The 18,063-nt window shown below is 41.1% G+C and overlaps 1 protein-coding gene across 12 annotated transcripts in view; it reads right to left on the bottom strand.

Annotated features, from left to right (window-relative positions):
• The window catches only part of Carf (calcium responsive transcription factor), a 79,836-nt gene that overhangs the window by 18,400 nt on the left and 43,373 nt on the right, over positions 1 to 18,063 (bottom strand). For 6 of the 12 annotated variants that reach the window (XM_052749564.1, XM_052749571.1, XM_052749569.1 and 3 more), the window contains 4 exons: positions 16,673 to 16,736; positions 11,567 to 11,697; positions 10,816 to 11,182; positions 3,320 to 7,420 (listed from right to left, as the gene is read on the bottom strand). In XM_052749564.1, the coding sequence (XP_052605524.1) occupies positions 7,302 to 7,420; positions 10,816 to 11,182; positions 11,567 to 11,697; positions 16,673 to 16,736 (681 nt within the window). In that variant the 3' untranslated portion in view covers positions 3,320 to 7,301. Of the gene's footprint in view, positions 1 to 3,319; positions 7,421 to 7,811; positions 8,388 to 10,815; positions 11,183 to 11,566; positions 11,698 to 16,672; positions 16,737 to 18,063 lie in introns of those variants that run through there. The other 6 variants (XM_052749572.1, XM_052749575.1, XM_052749574.1 and 3 more) reach the window with 5 other exon arrangements.

Below are 18,063 nucleotides of genomic sequence, written 5' to 3'. Positions count from 1 at the left end.
TGCTGCTCTCACAGAGACCAGGTGTTTTGTCCTCAGCCCATCCGTGGGGCCCACAGACACCTGTAACTGCAGTTCCAGGGTACCTGACAGTCTCTTCCGACCTCTGCCAGAGGTGCATGCGGTGTGCACACATACACTCACGCACACGTGCATATACACATGAAATAAATATTTACAAATCGATTTATGAAGATTTTTTAAATGACCTGTGTCCAAAGTATGTCCGTTTGAGGAGTAACTTTCTGACCATCCAAGCTCATACCGAACCCCATCTATGCACGATGTAGAAATAAAAAGAGCAGGACAGCAGTATCATCCATAACGCAGACTCCAGCGACAATGTTCAAGCCCCATCAGTCGATAACTGGTTTTAGGAGTTTTCATGTCGTACATACACAACATGTTTTACTACACTTATTGGACTCCTCTCCTTCCTCCCCCTTTTCTTCCTTCATTTTCGTCTTTTAGGTTGTTTTTTAATTTTTTTTTAGTGTTTTAGTTTTTTGAGGCAGTTTCTCTCCCTTAATTTTTGTTAAAAAAAAAAAATACTGTGTGTGTGCATACATGCTGTGCCAAAGCACACATACTGAGGTCAGAGGCCACTCTTTGGGAATCAGTTCTTTTCCAGCGTGTGGGTTCTGGGGATGGAACTCAGATCCTCAGGCTGGGAAGGAAGTGCCTTTCCTGGCTGAGCCAATGACCAACTCTGCTCTTCGTTCCGGTGTGTGTGAGTACCCGGATCTACTCTCTCAGCAAGTCAACAGTCTACACTATTACTACGGATAGACCTCACGGTGTCCATCTCATCCCTGAATTTATCATCCTTACAACTGCAGTTTTGTGCTCCTTGACCAACCTTTCTCCTTTCCTCCAGCTCCAACCACTCCTATCCACTGGTCTATGCGGTTTCTCTGTAAGGAAGGGGTTTCGTACTCCTAGGGAACACTCAAAAATGAAACTTAACATCTGAGGTTTTCAATTAAAAATAAGAAATCAGAGGTCAACCCAAATGAATTTGTCTTATCGCCTTACCCACTGAGCCAACTCTGTACCAACCAGGATCTGGTTTAAGACTAGTCTCGCCAGGTGTTGGGGCACACGCCTTTAATCCCAGGAGGAAGAGGCAGGCAGATCTCTGTGAGTTTGAGGCCAGCTTGGTCCACAGACTGAGTTCCAGGAAAGCTAGGGCTACACAGAGAAACCCTGTTTTGAAAAATAAACAAACAAACAAAGGAACAGTCTCACTGGGAGGGCTTGAGGAAAAACAGGCAATTTTTGGGCAAATAGTTAAGGAATGGACAGAGAAAAATGAACTTGGGAGTTGGTCTTTCTCAGCTGCCTGCTTTTTTAGACTGATCTGCTATTCCCTCCCTCACTGTCTATGTTTCAGAGCACTTTTTCAATTTTGTTTGTCCTGTGTTAGATCAACAGTACTTACAACGCTACACTGCAGGAGATGACTGTGTAACTATCTGCCTACACTGCGCCTCTCCATGAGTTAGATTACTAATCTTTCTAGATCCAACAAGTAAAAGTATCTATCTAGCTTTCAGTAAATCCTCGTCACTGTTAACCATGACTGCAGTAAAACATACTGATTAGTACTAAGTTTATGAACATGAGAAAACCCCGGGCCCTTAATCCAGCACAACCAGTGATGGTAATGTATTAAGACCTATTCACTCAACTACCCACATAGACGCATTCCGAGGACTCTCCCCCATAACCATCGGCACTTTTTTTTTTTCGAGACAGGGTTTCTCTGTGTAGCTTTGTGCCTTTCCTGGATCTCGCTCTGTAGACCAGGCTGGCCTCGAACTCACAAAGATCCACCTGCCTCTGCCTCCCAAGTGCTGGGATTAAAGGCGTGCACCACCACCGCCCAGCACCATCGGCACTTTTTTTTTTTTTTTTTTGGTTTTTTCGAGACAGGGTTTCTCTGTGTAGCTTTGCGCCTTTCCTGGAACTCACTTGGTAGTCCAGGCTGGCCTCGAACTCACAGAGATCCGCCTGGCTCTGCCTCCCGAGTGCTGGGATTAAAGGCGTGCGCCACCACCGCCCGGCCTCCATCGGCACTTTTTATGCATGCCCTGGATTAGATTTTTCTTCTTTTTGTTGTTTTTACTAACTCATTTATTATTACATGTATAGTATGTGTGTGTGTATGTGTTTATGTGTGTTATGGGAGCTGGATTCCAATCCTCACACTTATGGCAAGTACTTCATCAACTGAGACATCTCCCAAGCCCAAGATTTTCTGCTGTTCTAAAAATAAAGCAGAGCAGGAAAACAAAAAAGAGGGGAAGGGTTAATGATCTTCCTTTCTTTTAATCACATGATTCTGTTATCACTTAAATATAGGAAGCAGTGCTTGAAAATAGTATTGTACCTAGCCCGCCGTGGTGGTGGTGCACACCTTTAATCCCAGCACTCGGGAGGCAGAGGCAGGCAGATCTCTGTGAGTTCAAGGCCAGCGTGGTCTACAGAGCGAGTTCTAGAACAGCCAGAGCTACACAGAGAAACTCTGTATCGAAAAACCAAAAAAATAGAAAGAAAATATTATTATTATTATTATTATTAGTTGTTGTTGTTTTTCGAGACAGGGTTTCTCTGTGTAGCTCTGCACCTTTCCTGGGACTCACTTGGTAGCCCAGGCTAGCCTCGAACTCACAGAGATCCACCTGCCTCTGCCTCCTGAGTGCTGGGATTAAAGGCATGCGCCATCACCCCCCGGCTGGAAAATATTATTATACCAAATGTAGAGCCAAAAAATTACTTGTATCTTTTTATACATGCTATTCTATTACAATTTTGGTAACATTTATATATTACTCGTGTGTGTGAGTACGTTAAGTGGTGGTACTCTTCTTCCTTGTGGGTCCAAGAAATCTCTATCAGTGTGATCAGGTTTAATGGAAGTGGCTTTACCTGCTGAGCCATATTGCTAGCCCTTAAAGATTTGTTTTGTAAATTATTATTGTGTAGGCATGCATGTGTGGAGGTCACAGGACAACTTTGTGGAGTTGGCTCCCTTTTTCCACCTTTACATCTGTTTTGGGGGATTGAACTCAGGACATCACACTTGAACCTTTACCCACCAAGCCATTTCACTGATATACACACTGATACACACACACACATACACACGCATGCACGCACGCATCATATATGTATATGTTAGTAGTAGTTAATCCTTAAAAACCACAAAAACTGCCATAAATCTCTAGTTAAAATTCTTAGGTACTAAAGCATCCACTATCTTAAGATGAACAAAACTTCTATTATCTCTAGGAGAAGCATATTTTCAAAAACGAACACATAAGAAAAAACAGAATTCTTTAATGAAAAAATTACATTATAACAAGAACACTGTACATTAAGTTCTAATATCTACATACAGTTTAAAATTTCTTCACAAACCTGGTATAAAGTAAGCATGGTCTCACACCCACATGATTAAGTACAGTCTGACAGGACCTGAAGAAGTTGAGGCACATGCTGGTGGGCCTCAGAATTAAAACCTTCAATGCAGGAGCAGACCCCAAAGCTTGTGTTTCCTCACTTCTGTGTGGTTAGGAAACATTCACTTTGCATAAGATGTTAAAGCTTTTTAAGTACACGAGCTGCTTATGTAGAAAATGACTACTGATGGAAGTCTGTTATGGTTGTTTATAATTTACTGCTGTATATACAACGTTTACTTGCAGGGTTGGAACATGGAAACTACAAAGAAATGAACCAACCTGTGATTATGAATTTCTAACCACTTATTTTAAATGTCCAGCCTACTACTGCAGATACTACATCCTGTAATACATGAACTAAAGAATGTTTGTCAAATTTTGCTGTGGAGTTGTTAAGAGAAAGCCAAATACAGATCCTGAATTTTTATACCCTTGTTTTTAAGATCTAATACATTTAGAAAGAATTAAACATTTCAATATGTAAACACAGTTTTCAAAAACCGATGTCAAGCACCTTTAGCCAGCACTGAGATGTGTGACAGCATATGCATTGAGAAGACAAATGAATTTTTAAATTCATTTTAGACACCATTTTTAATTATTACTCATTTAAATACACAAAAATATTAATAGTTTCAGTTTCTACCTAAAAACAAGAACATACAATTAGGTAATTTAAGTGTTCAGTTTTCTGTTTTGTATTTGTTTGTGGGAAGAATATATGTAACTTACTGTCCTCATGATAAAAATATTAACAGAAGACCCAGTCACACAGAATGAAGTGACAGAACTATTTTTTTGTTTTTGTTTTTTGAGACAGGGTTTCTCTGTGTAGTTTTGGTGCTTGTTCTGGATCTCGCTCTGTAGACCAGGCTGGCCTCAAACTCACAGAGATCTGCCTGGCTCTGCCTCCCAAGTGCTGGGATTAAAGGCATGCGCCACCACCGCCCGGCTGACGGAACTATTTATTTTCTTTCTTTCTTTTTTTTTTCCAAGACAGGGTCTCACTTTGTAGCTCCAGCTGTCCTGGAACTTGCTATGTAGACTAGGCTGGCCTCAAACTCACAGAGATCCACTGGGATTAGAGGTGTGCACCATTAATAGAATGAAGTGACAGAAATATGTGTGTGTGTGTGTGTGTGTGTGTGTGTGTGTGTGTGTGTGTGTGTGTGTGTGTATTTGTTATTGTTGTTTTCAAGACAGGGTTTCTCTGTGTAGCCCTGGCTGTCATTGGAACTCACTATGTAGAGCAGGCTGGCCTTGAACTCACAGAGATTCACCTGCCTCTGTCTCAACGTGCTGGGATTAAAGACTTGAGCCACCACTGCCCGGCTCAGAAATATATTTTAACTGTTTTTTCCTGATGAAACATTAGCACTGAATCCTCTGTTATTACTCATCCTCACAGGAAACTGGCTAGTTTCTTTCTTAACAAGCATTTCTCCTTAGCAATTCAACATCAAAAAGGAATGTCTCCCAAAGAATATAGCTCAATGAATGAAATATTTAATAATAAACCTTAATCATTATTGGAAGGTGAAAACTTTTTTTTTTTTTTTTTTTTTTTGGTTTTTTCGAGACAGGGTTTCTCTGTAGTTTTGTGCCTTTTCTGGAACTCACTTTGTAGACCAGGCTGGCCTCGAACTCACAGAGATCCTCCTGCCTCTGCCTCCCGAGTGCTGGGATTAAAGGCGTGCACCACCACCGCCCAGCGGAAGATGAAAACTTATTAGTACTTGAAAAATAGTTTCTATAACAAGGATCACAAAAGAGCATTACCTATAATACAGTTCTAAATATATACTAATCTGATCTCATTCCTCTTAAGTACACACAGATTAAGGGAACTCAGGTTCTGAAGTGATTTAGGAGTTGTGGTGAACTTAGTGTAACATACTCAGTCAGATTCAGCAGCCTGCTTCCATAAAAACTGGCACTAGATATCTTGTTCTTAGAAAAGAAAAAGCAGTTCTTACTAACCATTATATATATATATATTAGATATGAAATTTGCATTAAATAAGATAAAGAATAAACTTTACGTTGACTAGGATATAGATGTAAAGATAATGTAGAGTTTCACCTACTTCTAAAGTAACAGTGTTTTATACTTAGATACAGGTCATGTAGCTAAAACAAAGTGAATAAGAATGGGAGATCAGACTTAGAAAAGTCAAAAGTGATGGATATCCATGTAAAGTATTGAGGTCAAATTTCATATTATATTGTTCATGCTTTGAGTATTAACCTTTAATATCCACTTGAAATTCTTGTTTTTTAAAAAATTAAAATTCAAATGCACTCTTAAATGAGTCTCCAGAAAAAAACTTTTCCAGGTGATTCCTTCTGTCTTTCTTAGTAAGGACTTGCTGTGTAGTCCAGGCTAGACTGGAATTTACAATCCTATTACCCCCACCTCCCGAGTGCTGGGATTACAGGTGTGCACCACTACATTTAGCTAGGTTAATTTCATAACAATTACATTTGAAATTTCTAGCTACTCAATATTTCATTAAAAAAAATCTTACAATAAACATATTGATTACTGGCTATTTAGTACTAGGTATAAATATACTTATTTAATGAGCTTATCAGATCAGACATTTTCAAGTTTCAAATATGAACTAAATATATAAATTGTAATACTATCAATTCAGTACGAACTCTAGTATAGAAAAATGTAAATATTATTTAAATTATTTTCTATCCAAAAATTCAATCTTTAAAAAAAAAAAGCCAAAAATTTTGCAAGCAGTAGGGATTATAACATTTCCCCCCATTCTCTGAATTATTCATCTTTCTATTCCTAAGTAGGTATTTACCTCTAATCCCATATAAAATACATTTATTTGTTATTTATCTGATTAATTAAATTTAAACTTTTCAATACTTACCAAGTCATTAAATTTCTGACAGATGACCATTAGTAACATTCATTTATAGTTAAAGGTATAAAGCCTGGGGGATAAACTGCAAATGCAGTATCTAGGGATGTGACTGGCAGATCTGTGCTGCTATGCAAATCTACAGGGATGTGATTGGTGGCTCTGTGTTACTATGAAAATCTATAAGGATGTGACTGGCAGATCTGTGCTGCTATGTAAATCTACAGGGATGTGATTGGTGGCTCTGTGTTACTATGTAAATCTGTAAGGATGTGACTGGCAGATCTGTGATACTATGCAAATCTACAGGGATGTGAATGGCGGCTCTGTGATACTATGCAAATCTACAGGGATGTGATTGGTGGCTCTGTGATACTATGCAAATCTACAGGGATGTGATTGGCGGCTCTGTGATACTATGCAAATCTACAGGGATGTGATTGGTGGCTCTGTGATACTATGCAAATCTATAGGGATGTGATCGGCAGCTCAGTGTTACCATATAAATCTATTGCTCTATCTTTCCAAATAAGACAGATGACAAATGTTCTCTCACCTGTTGGCTAATTCAAACTCTCCTCACAATTCTAAATTTTCTGACACACCTCCACATGCACTCACACTGCTTTTATTGTTGGACTTGGTTGTCTTGTAAGAAGCAATACTCGGTGTTTCCAGGGATGAGCTAACCATTTGTGTTCACGCTAAATTACTGTGATCTTTTCAAACACATGTCTAACTGGATAATAAAAAAATAAAGGAATACAAAATGAAGTAAAATATTTCTTAAGGGGAATACAAATATGGAATTGACAACAAATATTCAAGTTTTAAGTCAAAGCTGCATCATTCAGTTCTGGTCCAGTGACTGACATGCCATGCCCTGGCAATCTCCCCCTTCTAAGACATCAGAAGGTGCCAGAGCTGTCAACTCTGAAAAGCTTTAAACATTTTATGTAGCAGATAATTTTTTACAGTCCAGAAAAGTTTTTCCTCCCATAGACAGTGTTGGTTCTTTGGGTTCTTGTTTAACTTGGTTCACAGACAGAGTATCTTCTAGACTTTCTTCAACTTGAAAACCAAACAAACAAACCCCGAGGGTTAGTATACTTTACAACACTGTGGTCTGTAAAGTTACATAAACTTGAAGCCAGGCATGATGGTGGTACCTGTAATCCCCACACTAGATCACGGAAAGCAGAGGATCAGGAGTTCAAGGCCATCCTTAGTAATGCAGCCAATTTAAAGCCAGCCTAGTTTACATGAGACTTTATCTTTAAAAAATAATAACAAGCCGGGCAGTGGTGGCGCATGCCTTTAATCCCAGCACTTGGGAGGCAGAGCCAGGCGGATCTCTGTGAGTTCGAGGCCAGCCTGGGCTACCAAGTGAGTTCCAGGAGAGGCGCAAAGCTACACAGAGAAACCCTGTCTCGAAAAACCAAAAAAAAAAAAAAAAAAAAAAAAAAAAATAATAACAATCTGAATTTAGAATAACTCAAATATACCACGGTTTAGAAAAGGGTCATGGTGAAATTGAGAAAAATATCTGGCATATTTGAAAACACAGTGGCACATTTTAAAATGATGATTCTGTCTCAGCTGTGTGAACTATGTGTTTGCTGATCTAAAACACTTCAGAACACCTATGCACACTCCACTGTGCTCATAACCACGTGCGTGGAGAGCTAGCACACCAGCAGTAACACTGTCAACTGGCCAATGCAATGCCTAGCATCTTCATCATTTGTTTGTTTTGTTTTTGAGACAGGTTCTCATACGCCAGCCTTGAACCTAGAGATCAAGTGCTGGGATTTTAGGCTTGTACCGTCACACCTGGTCTCAAACCTTCACCCCACTTTGTCAGGAATCTGCTAGTCAGCCGTTCTTAGAAAGCAGAGGTGAGAGGTACTGTGGCTTGCTTAGCGGCATGCTGAACGTATCAGTGTTGTTACAGGTATACCAGACTTTATACTGCAGCTCTGTCAGTGACATGGGGACCCGCAGAGGATGGATTTGAATGACCCCAGGCGCTCACATCCTGTTGGAATACATTGCTGGATGGTTAGAGGTCGCAGTCTGCCCTGGCCTGGCAGCTTATCTCAATAGCTCAGCCACATGGAGCTCTCTCCCTCCAGCAAAGCTTTCTGCTCTCCACCTGCCCTTATCGAGAAAGTCCCTAGGCCTGGAGGACTGACCTTATCTAAAAGCTGTCTCTAAATCAGATGCCTGATTCATCTTCAGCTTGACCCTGCTAAGAGGACTTGTGCTAGGAGCTCTGATGTAGGACACTACTGCCACAAACTAAGCCTTGTGACAGGAGCATGACAGTTAGTGTAAATTAGGGTTTATCCCCAGGCTCCCCAGTGCTATACATTCCTCATCCTCTGGAATACAGTTGAGCTGGTTCAGGAGTCTGTCTCCCGGAGGCCTCCCTCCATCTGTGCTCATGGGCCATCTACGAAGCTTTCTGTCGCCCCTCCTCCTCTTTCCCCTCTCGACCTGGTAGCCAACAGGCCGAGAGTGACAGTGAACCCCATAACATCCTGGTGAAGTAACCCCCAGATTATGACCTCACCAGATAAATCATACAGATTTGGATTCTCTGAAAGCAATTTGGAATTATGCTCCCGGAAATACTATGTGATAACACAGAGGGAGAAAGGAAGCTTTAGAAGGTAAGACATACAATACCTGGGCTTAGTTCCCTCCTCTATCACTTACTAAATGTGAGCACTAGGCAATTACTTAACCTCCCTGAGCCTTGGTTTCTCTATCTGTAGAATGGGAATATAGCTAATTTTCTCATGGCATTAATATTGCATATATATTCATTTCTCTCCTCATCTATAATGTTACTCTGTAGTTACAAAAGTTCTCTGTAAATTTCCTACATGTGTGTTTCCCCATAAATTTAAAAGGCTGTAACTCTTTCTAGAAGGGGCTAGTCACAGTTTTATTTACCAAAATAATGATGATTAAGATAGAGGTAAACACATGTTCTAAGAATAATTTCTGTGAAGATTTTTATACTTCAAAGCAAAATGCATACTTATCTCTTCCCATAGAAGTGTGCCAGCCAAACAGGCTGTGTGGAAGGAATGTGGTGAGGTCAGCTGGGAGCTAACACACTTTATCACTGTGACAACTGGGCTCAGCAGCAAAAGGAAGACATCAGGTCTTCAAATAGACTCAGTGCCCAGATCTTACTGTAGCTTGTAGCTTGTACAGAACTCAATACTTAAGTGTATAACCCAACCTCTTATTTTCAATCTACTCTTTATCTACTACTTACTTCCATCCTTTCTGTGTGCATTTATCAACTTCTTTTTTTTCATAATCTTTGCACTAAAGTAGTTTTCCTTACATGATTTGCTTCTAGCACATTTTATGAATTCTCAAATAACTTTCCTGGTTTTACATCACCATAGATTTTCCATGGAAAATCAGGTAATTAAGAAACGAGTTATGGGGGCTGGAGAGATGGCTCAGAGGTTAAGAACACTGGCTGTTCTTCCAGAGGTCCTGAGTTCAATTCCCAGCACCCACATGGTGGCTCACAACCATCTGTAAGGAGATCTGGCTCCCTCTTCTGGCCTGCAGTCATACATGCAAACAGAACACTGTATACATAATAAATAAATAAATCTTAAAAAAAAAAAAAAAAAGAAAAAGAAACGAGTTATGGGGCTAGGGAGATGGCCCAGAGGTTAAGAGCACTTGTTCTTGCTGAGGACCTGGGTTCAGTTCCCAGCACCCACACAGTGATTTATAACCATATGTATCTCCAGTTCCAGGAAATCCAATGCCCTCTTCTGCCTCCCTGGAAACCAGGAACACATGTGGTGCACACACACACGCAAAATACTCATGTGCATAATAAAGCAAATAAATCTAGCTGGGCATGGTGGTGCATGTGAGTTCAAGGCCAGCCTGGTCTACACAGTGAGTTCTAAGACAGCCAGAGCTACAAAGTGAGACCCTATCTCAAAAAAATAAAATAAAAAATAAAAAAATTACTAAAAATGAATAATTTCCCCTACCTATGCTCTTTCCTTCTTTTCCTGTCTGCACTGGAACTAAACCCAGTCTTAGGATCTGCTAGGCAATAAAGTACTCTACCATCCCAGCCCTCTTTTCATTTTGAGATAGGGTCTTGCTAAATTGCTCAGGCTGGTGTAGGACTTGTTTTGTAGCCCAGACTGTCCTTGAACTTGCAATTTCTCTGCCTAAGCCATCTAAGTGCTGGGACAGACAATGAATAATTTCATTGTGATCAAATAATAACAATTAAACATAATAAGAAAAAATATTAGGTTAATGAAATTCTTTTCCTCTCATAATTTTGTTTGAACTTTACAAATATTATAAACCCACTGGGTAGAAATGACAGATTTTTTTCTGTTGTTTGATAGAGTGATACCAGGCTATAAAAGGTTAAAAATAATCATAAATTGACAGTCACTTACTAAGAGCTGGATGGCTGTCTATGATTGGTATTGGAACAGTTTGCACATCTCCCAACAGAATCCTATTTACACTTCCTTCCAGATTCCCCGTATCCTCAACATCTTCAGCTTCCACCAGCTGATCCATTCCGAGATTTTGAACTGATTCCGGGAGATTCCCCATGGTAGAGGCAGCGCTATTGTTTCGCGTTAGGCATGTATCTGTTCGAAGGCTCTGACTTTGACCAAGCAGCAGAGAATGATTACTCACTACAGCATTTCCTACTGTATCCAGAAGTCCTGAAGGACTGGAGGAGGGATGGCTAGTTCCTGACACCAGAGCTTGTGATCCATCAGGAGAGGAAAGTCTTGGCTGTAACTTCAAACCCTTCCAAAGAGAAAAGAGTTGTATCACAATATTTGGATTTACTATGTATGACATTCTCACTGGATATTCTTTTGACAAAAAAAAAAAAAAAAAAAAAAATGGAACACAAACTAATAGGAATGTAGTTACTAACAAATATTCCATGAAGACGGAAACAAGAACCAAGGAAAGCAGTACCACAGACCTTACTGTGGTCACATCTCCTCAAACTTTTCAAACACAGAACCTGAACTATCATCTTACATCAAGACACAAAGGATTAGAGGATTAACGATAAAGAAATATGTGGCCATTATTGCAACTTCACAGCAATTCTCTGAAATCCTTACAAGAGGAATCACGGAAGAAGAAGATCCCGGACTTAGCTGTTGAGTGGGCGCCTACCTGTAAGTGTGAGAAGATTTTGGGCTGAAATGAAGAGAGTGGGGAGAGCAGGTGACACGGCTCTGGAGACAGAGAAGTCTGTGTCCGACGCGCCCCCACGCTGCTGGCAACTGGTTCTCCTAGTGAGTGTCCTAATAGAACAGGAGACACACAATCATTTCTCTTGCACTTTATAGCAATCATTACTATCAGAATCAGAAGAGAAGACAAGACAAAGTCCGAGGTTGGCAAGGACTCAGAGTCGTCAGGAAGCGAGGCAAAGCGGCAAGTGCGCACAGCCCTCCCCCCTGGTGTGGACACAGGCAGTAGCACAAGGATATTCTTGGCTACAGAAGTGAGTTTGAGGACAGCCTGGGCTACTTGGTGCCCTGTCTGAAAACAAACAAAATCATCACAAATCAACAAGTCAACACATAGTCAGGCATGGCAACACACAGGAGCCAGAGGCCCGTGGATCTCTGTGTGAGGCCAGCCTGGTCTACAGTGTGAGTTCCAGGACAGCCAGGGCTACACAGCGGGACCCTACCTCAAAATTAATGAATTAATAACCCCACACTAGCCTGGCATGGCACCTCATGCTTGTAATTCCTGGCACTTTTGAGGCTATCAAAGGGGGACTACCATGAGTTTGAGGCCAGCCTAAAATATTCTAGACCAGCCTGGGTATAAAGAGAGACCCTGTTTCAAAACAACACCAAAGCAGCAAAAAACAAATGCACATAGAAACACAGCCACACAGCCACAAACCAAGCCCAGGGTATCTAGTTCGCTGTTTCTAGAACCTGTTAAATCATCAGAACTTCCAATGGGAACTCCAAAACTATGGATTTCTAGATTCAACCTTCATCCATCTCCTCCTTCCTTCCTCCATTCCTTTCTATCCTGGTTGGGGTTTTCGTTGTTGTTGTTTTGTTTTGTTTTGTTTTGTTTTTGTCAACTTGACATGCACTAGAGTTATTTGGGAAGAGGGAACCTCAATTGAAAAAAGGCCCAGCCCACTGTGGGCAGTACCATAACTGGGCAGGTGGTCTTGTATAAAAAGACAAGGTGAGGCCGGGCGGTGGTGGCGCACGCCTTTAATCCCAGCACTCGGGAGGCAGAGCCAGGCGGATCTCTGTGAGTTCGAGGCCAGCCTGGTCTCCAAAGCGAGTTCCAGGAAAGGCGCAAAGCTACACAGAGAAACCCTGTCTCGAAAAACCAAAAAAAAAAAAAAAAAGCCAAGGTGAATGAACAAGCCTTAGAGAGGAAATCAGTAATCAGAGCTTCTTCATGGTCTGTGCGTCTGTTCCTGCCCCGATTTCCCTCAGTGACGATCATGACCTAAGAGCTGGGAGCTGTAAGATAAAATAGACTCTTTCCTCTGAGTTGCTTTTACTCATAGTGTTTACCACAGCAACAGAAGGCAAAAGAGGATACCCTACCTTCTGTTCTTCCTCCCTTCCCATCTCCCTCTATCCCTCCCCCGTCCTTCCCTCCCTCCCTGCCTCCCTCCCTCCCTCCCTCCCCCCTCTTTCCATGATGGGGCCTAAACCGGGGCCTGTGCATGTCAGACTAACACTCCACACTGTTACAATCTAGTCCTTAATTTCCATGTATTTTATTCAGTTTCTCAGTCAGGCTTGGCAGCAAATGTCTTTACTGGCTGGGCCATCTCATCCACCCAGATTTTTAATTGAGTACATCTAGAGTGAGGTCTAGAGATATTGTCATTGATAAGCTATTCAATGTGTCTAAGTTCAGAGCATATGCCATCAACTGAGTCCACATTACCGTCATCATTTTCACTGACACAGCAAAGCAGCTGTGTTTTTGTTTTGTTGATTTATTTGTAAAAATTATTTCTTTTATGTTTTGAAATTACAGTATAAATACATCATTTCCTCTTTCTCTTTCCTCCTTCCAACCCCATATATGCCTCCTTGCTCCCTTTCAAATTCATGGCCTCTTTTTTCATTAATTGTTGTTAGGAATATGTAAATACATATATGTACATAACAAAAAATAATCCAGTTTTAATTCCAAACATTTTCTATACTAAATCTATATCAGCCTTCTTAAGTTTCTGTTTTTTTAAGTTTCTTTAAAAAAAAAAAAGCTACATGCTTTTTTTCTTTCTTTCTTTCTTTCTTTCTTTCTTTCTTTCTTTCTTTCTTTCTTTTGTTACTGTTTTTATTCTTAAATGTGAATTGGTACTTTGCCTGCATGCATGTCTGTATGAGGGTGTAGGATCCCCTGGACTGGAGTTACAGACAATTGTGAGCTGCTATATGGGTGCTGGGAAATGAACCTGAGTTGTCTGGAAGAGCGGCCAGTGTTCTTAACCACTGAGCCACCTCTCCAGCCAGCCTACCCACCTCCCTCTTTTTAAAGTTTCTTTTTTTTTTTTTTTTTTTTTGGTTTTTCGAGACAGGGTTTCTCTGTGTAGCTTTGCGCCTTTTCCTGGAACTCACTTGGTAGCCCAGGCTGGCCTCGAACTCACAGAGATCCGCCTGGCTCTGCCTCCCGAGTGCTGGGATTAAAGGCGTGCGCCACCACCGCCCGGCCTAAAGTTTCTTAAACATGACTTTTTTTTTTTGCTTTGGTGTTGACACATGCCATTCCACTGATTAGAAAATTCTGGGCTGGAGAGATGGCTCAGAGGTTAAGAGCACCGACTGTTCTTCCAGAGGTCCTGAGTTCAATTCCCAGCACCTACATGGTGGCTCACAACCATCTGTAATGAGATCTGGCACCCTCTCCTGTATACATAATAAATAAATAAATCTTCTAAAAAAAAAAGAAAGAAAGAAAGAAAATTCTAATTCAGCAGGGTGGTGGTAGCACGTATCTTTAATCCCAGCACTCAGGAGGCAGAGGTAGGCAGATCTCTGTGAGTTCATGGCCAGTCTGGTCTACAAAGAGAGTTCCAAGACAGCCAGGACTGTTATACTGAGAAATCTTGTTTGGAAAAAAAGAAAAGAAAGAAAGAAAAAAAAATTATAATTCATTCTTTAGTTCTCAGGCTTAAAAGTGACCTTTTCTTTTTTCTCTCTCCTCTAGACAGGGTCTTACTATGTAGCTCCGGCTGTCCTAGAACTCACTTTGTAGACCAGGCTGGTCTCAAACTCACAGAGATCTGCCTAACTCTGCCTCCCAAGTGCTGGGATTAAAGGCGTGCGCCACTGCACCCAGCTCTAAAAATGACATTTTCAAGAGCGACACCCTCCCGCCCCTTCCCCCTAGTGTATGTCTCTAGCACAGTTTTCACACGGCACTTTTCACAATACTAATTAATTAGAAAACATTTGTTTAGTGTTTTTTCTTTGCTAACCTTTAGTCCATGAAGGAGGAACCTGCTCACACTTAGCACAGCAACAATAAATTAAAACGCACAGGTGATGCCAAAAAGCATCTGTGTACAGTACCCATGTAAGAACTAGCACAGCCGTGAGGTGACCTGTGGAGGTTAACAAGTGGCAGAAAATACTCTGCATACAGTTATCCATTAATTGATTCTAGAGTGATTATGGTGTTAGCGGTTTAGCAGACATTATCCTCTAGAAACTTAGTTTGATTAACTATATATATATATATACACCCTTGCCTCTGAAGAGCCTGAATAACACCTAAAGCTACAAATGTGTCAACAGCAGCCTATCACAGTAGGTACTGAGGTAAACGTAACATAAACAGGAGCTCCTTTAATGTAAAAGACAAGGTTAGAAAACACTCAAAACCAGAGACTGTTCTGTGTGAGAAGAGAATTTCCTACACAGAAAAGAGAGAAGACATTTCCAGGAGACAGAACACACATAAAAGAGTAAACAAAAACAAACAAACAAATAAAAGAAGCTTCAAATATTTCAGGAACATAGGAGTTAAGAACATATGAGACAGGTGAGCAGTGGTGGTGCACACCTTTATCCCAGCACTTGGGAGGCAGAGGCAGGCGGATCTCTGTGAGTTCAAGGCCAGCCTCGTCCACAGAGCAAATTCTAGGACGGCTGGAGCTACAGAGAGAAAACCTGCCTGAGAAAAGCAAACAACCCCAAGTAGACAACAGTTTGCAGATCAAGATGCATTGACCATTCTTCTGGTTGACTATGCTAATACGGCCTCAAATTTCAGTTACAGACAGACATGGTGGCACATGTTTAGAATCCTAGCATTTCAGGGGCTGAGGCAGGAGAATCACAAGTTCTAGGCCAACTAGATACTATCACTCAGCAACAAACCATTTTTTTTTTTTTTTTTTTTTTTTGGTCATAAAGAACCATAAAGGTTCTAGAAATACTTTGATAAATTCCAACATAGCTACTCTTTCCCTCTTTAGAGTCAGGTCTCCTCATCTATAAAATTTGATTACACGATAGTCAGGGACAGGGCACAGGGAGTAAAGTACTTGATGGGCAAGCATGAGGACGTGGGTTCGGATCCCCAGCCCCCACGTAAATGCCAGGCACAGCCATGAGTGTCTGTGAACCCAGCTCTAGGGGAGCAGTTCAGAAGGGACAGTGCTGTGGATATCACTCTGTATAAATAAACACTGATTGACCAGTGGCCAGGCAGGAAGTATAGGCGGGACTAAGGGAGAGGAGAAAAGAGGAAACAGGAAGGAAGAGGGGACCGCCTGGAGCCGCCGCCAGGACAAGGAAGATGTAAAGTACTGGTAAGCCACGAGCCACGTGGCAAAGTAAAGATTAATAGAAATGGGCTAAATATAAGAGTTAGAGCTAGACAATGATAAGCCTGAGCTAATGGCCAAACAGTTTAAATAATGTAAGAGTCTATGTGTTTATTTTGTAAGTGGGCTCCGGGACTGGCGGGACTTAGAGGGAGCTGGAGAGAAATTCTCCAGCTACAGGACAGCCCAGGGGCTTGCTGACCAGCTCAGTGAGCTCCAGGTTTAGTGATAAAGCCAGGTCCCCAAAAAATAAATAGAAGATATGGGGAGTAATGGTGGACTCCTGACATTGACCTCTGGCCTTCACACACGCATATACACCTGTACACATGAGCACACATACAAAAAATTCCTTAAAACTGATTCTATAAGATAGCTAAAGTTCTTTCCAGATATAACACCAATTGATTTTTATGTTATAAAAATATCCAAAAATAACCTACCTTCTGCAAATGTAACTGTTACAGTCTCTCTGAGAATATTCCCACTATCTGTGGTCCACTGAAGCTGAAATCAGAACATTTGTTTCAGTAAAAACAAAGTAGTTACACTGAAAATTATCTTAAAACATTAATACAACTATCATATCTTCTTTCACAAATTTACACTTATATACTTATTTTGTGTCTCATGCACACACATGCCTTGGCACACATATGGAAACCAGTGGACAACACTGAGTCTACTTCCATTCAGATGGCATCTTTCACGGGCCTGGAGCTCACCAATTTGGCTAGAGTGACCAGTCAGGCAGCTCCACTCCCGTCTCCACCTCCCTAGCACTGGGACTGTAAGTTCCCACCTACCATACTCAGCATTTGTATATGGGTTCTAGGGGATCACACTTAGATGATCGTGCTTATGAGGCAAACACTTTACAGAGTGAGCCCCCCCTTCCTATTTTATTTTCATTACACTTGTGCTTTGTTGTGTGATCACCCTCTACTTGTTTACATTCTTTTTTTTTTTTTTTTGAGCCGAGGATCGAACCCAGGGCCTCTAGCAAGCGCTCTACCACTGAGCTAAATCCCCAACCAACCCTTGTTTACATTCTTAAAGCTTAGGTATGTCTCACTATGTTAGGGTCTGTGAATTCAGATGTCAACAATTTGGATAGGAAGTGTAGATGGCAAATCTATTTATTTATTTCTTGAATTATGTACCGTAATAATTAAGTCTGGATATAATACAAACAAACAAAAACCACCCCAGTAGGTCCAGCATTTGAAATATCCAAGTACTAGGGCTGGAGAGATGGCTCAGCTGATCTTCCAGAGGACCCAGGTTTGATTCCCAGCACCCGTAATAGTGGCTCACGACCACCTTTAACCTGCAGGTTCAGGGAATCTGACACCCTCTTCTGGCCTCCATGGGCCCCAGGCATGCAAGCAGAGCATCCACATACATAAAAAAAAAAAGTACAACTCAAAAATGTTCAGATACTAAAACCTGGCAAGTGAGAAGTCAGGAAGGCAAAGGTTAGTGCTCCTCGGATTTTGACTCCTAAGTTACTACCTCTACTGTAATCACTACGTCTGGATAACTACAGTCAAATTATCTCAGACACGACTCACAGTGACAGAGAAGCTACAACAGACAAATACAAGGCAAACACTGATATTCATATAAGGCACACAGAGCTACATCAGCATTTGTGCATCTGAACCTGAACGACTTAACCCTGACCATCTATTTTTAAAAATGGAGCAAGGAATATACTCGGTATGTGCTCAATAAATGTCTGTAAACTAAGTAAGAAATAGTCCTCATTAAAAAAAAATACTGATTCTTCTCTCTGTTAGACTCAGATTTGGAAATCCACTGTTTCTTTTCC

Source organism: Peromyscus californicus, unplaced genomic scaffold, assembly GCF_007827085.1.
Source record: "Peromyscus californicus insignis strain IS unplaced genomic scaffold, ASM782708v3 Scaffold_21__1_contigs__length_65335640, whole genome shotgun sequence".
In the NCBI taxonomy this organism is placed as follows: domain Eukaryota; kingdom Metazoa; phylum Chordata; class Mammalia; order Rodentia; family Cricetidae; genus Peromyscus; species Peromyscus californicus.
This window is presented reverse-complemented; position numbering and strand designations above follow the sequence as displayed.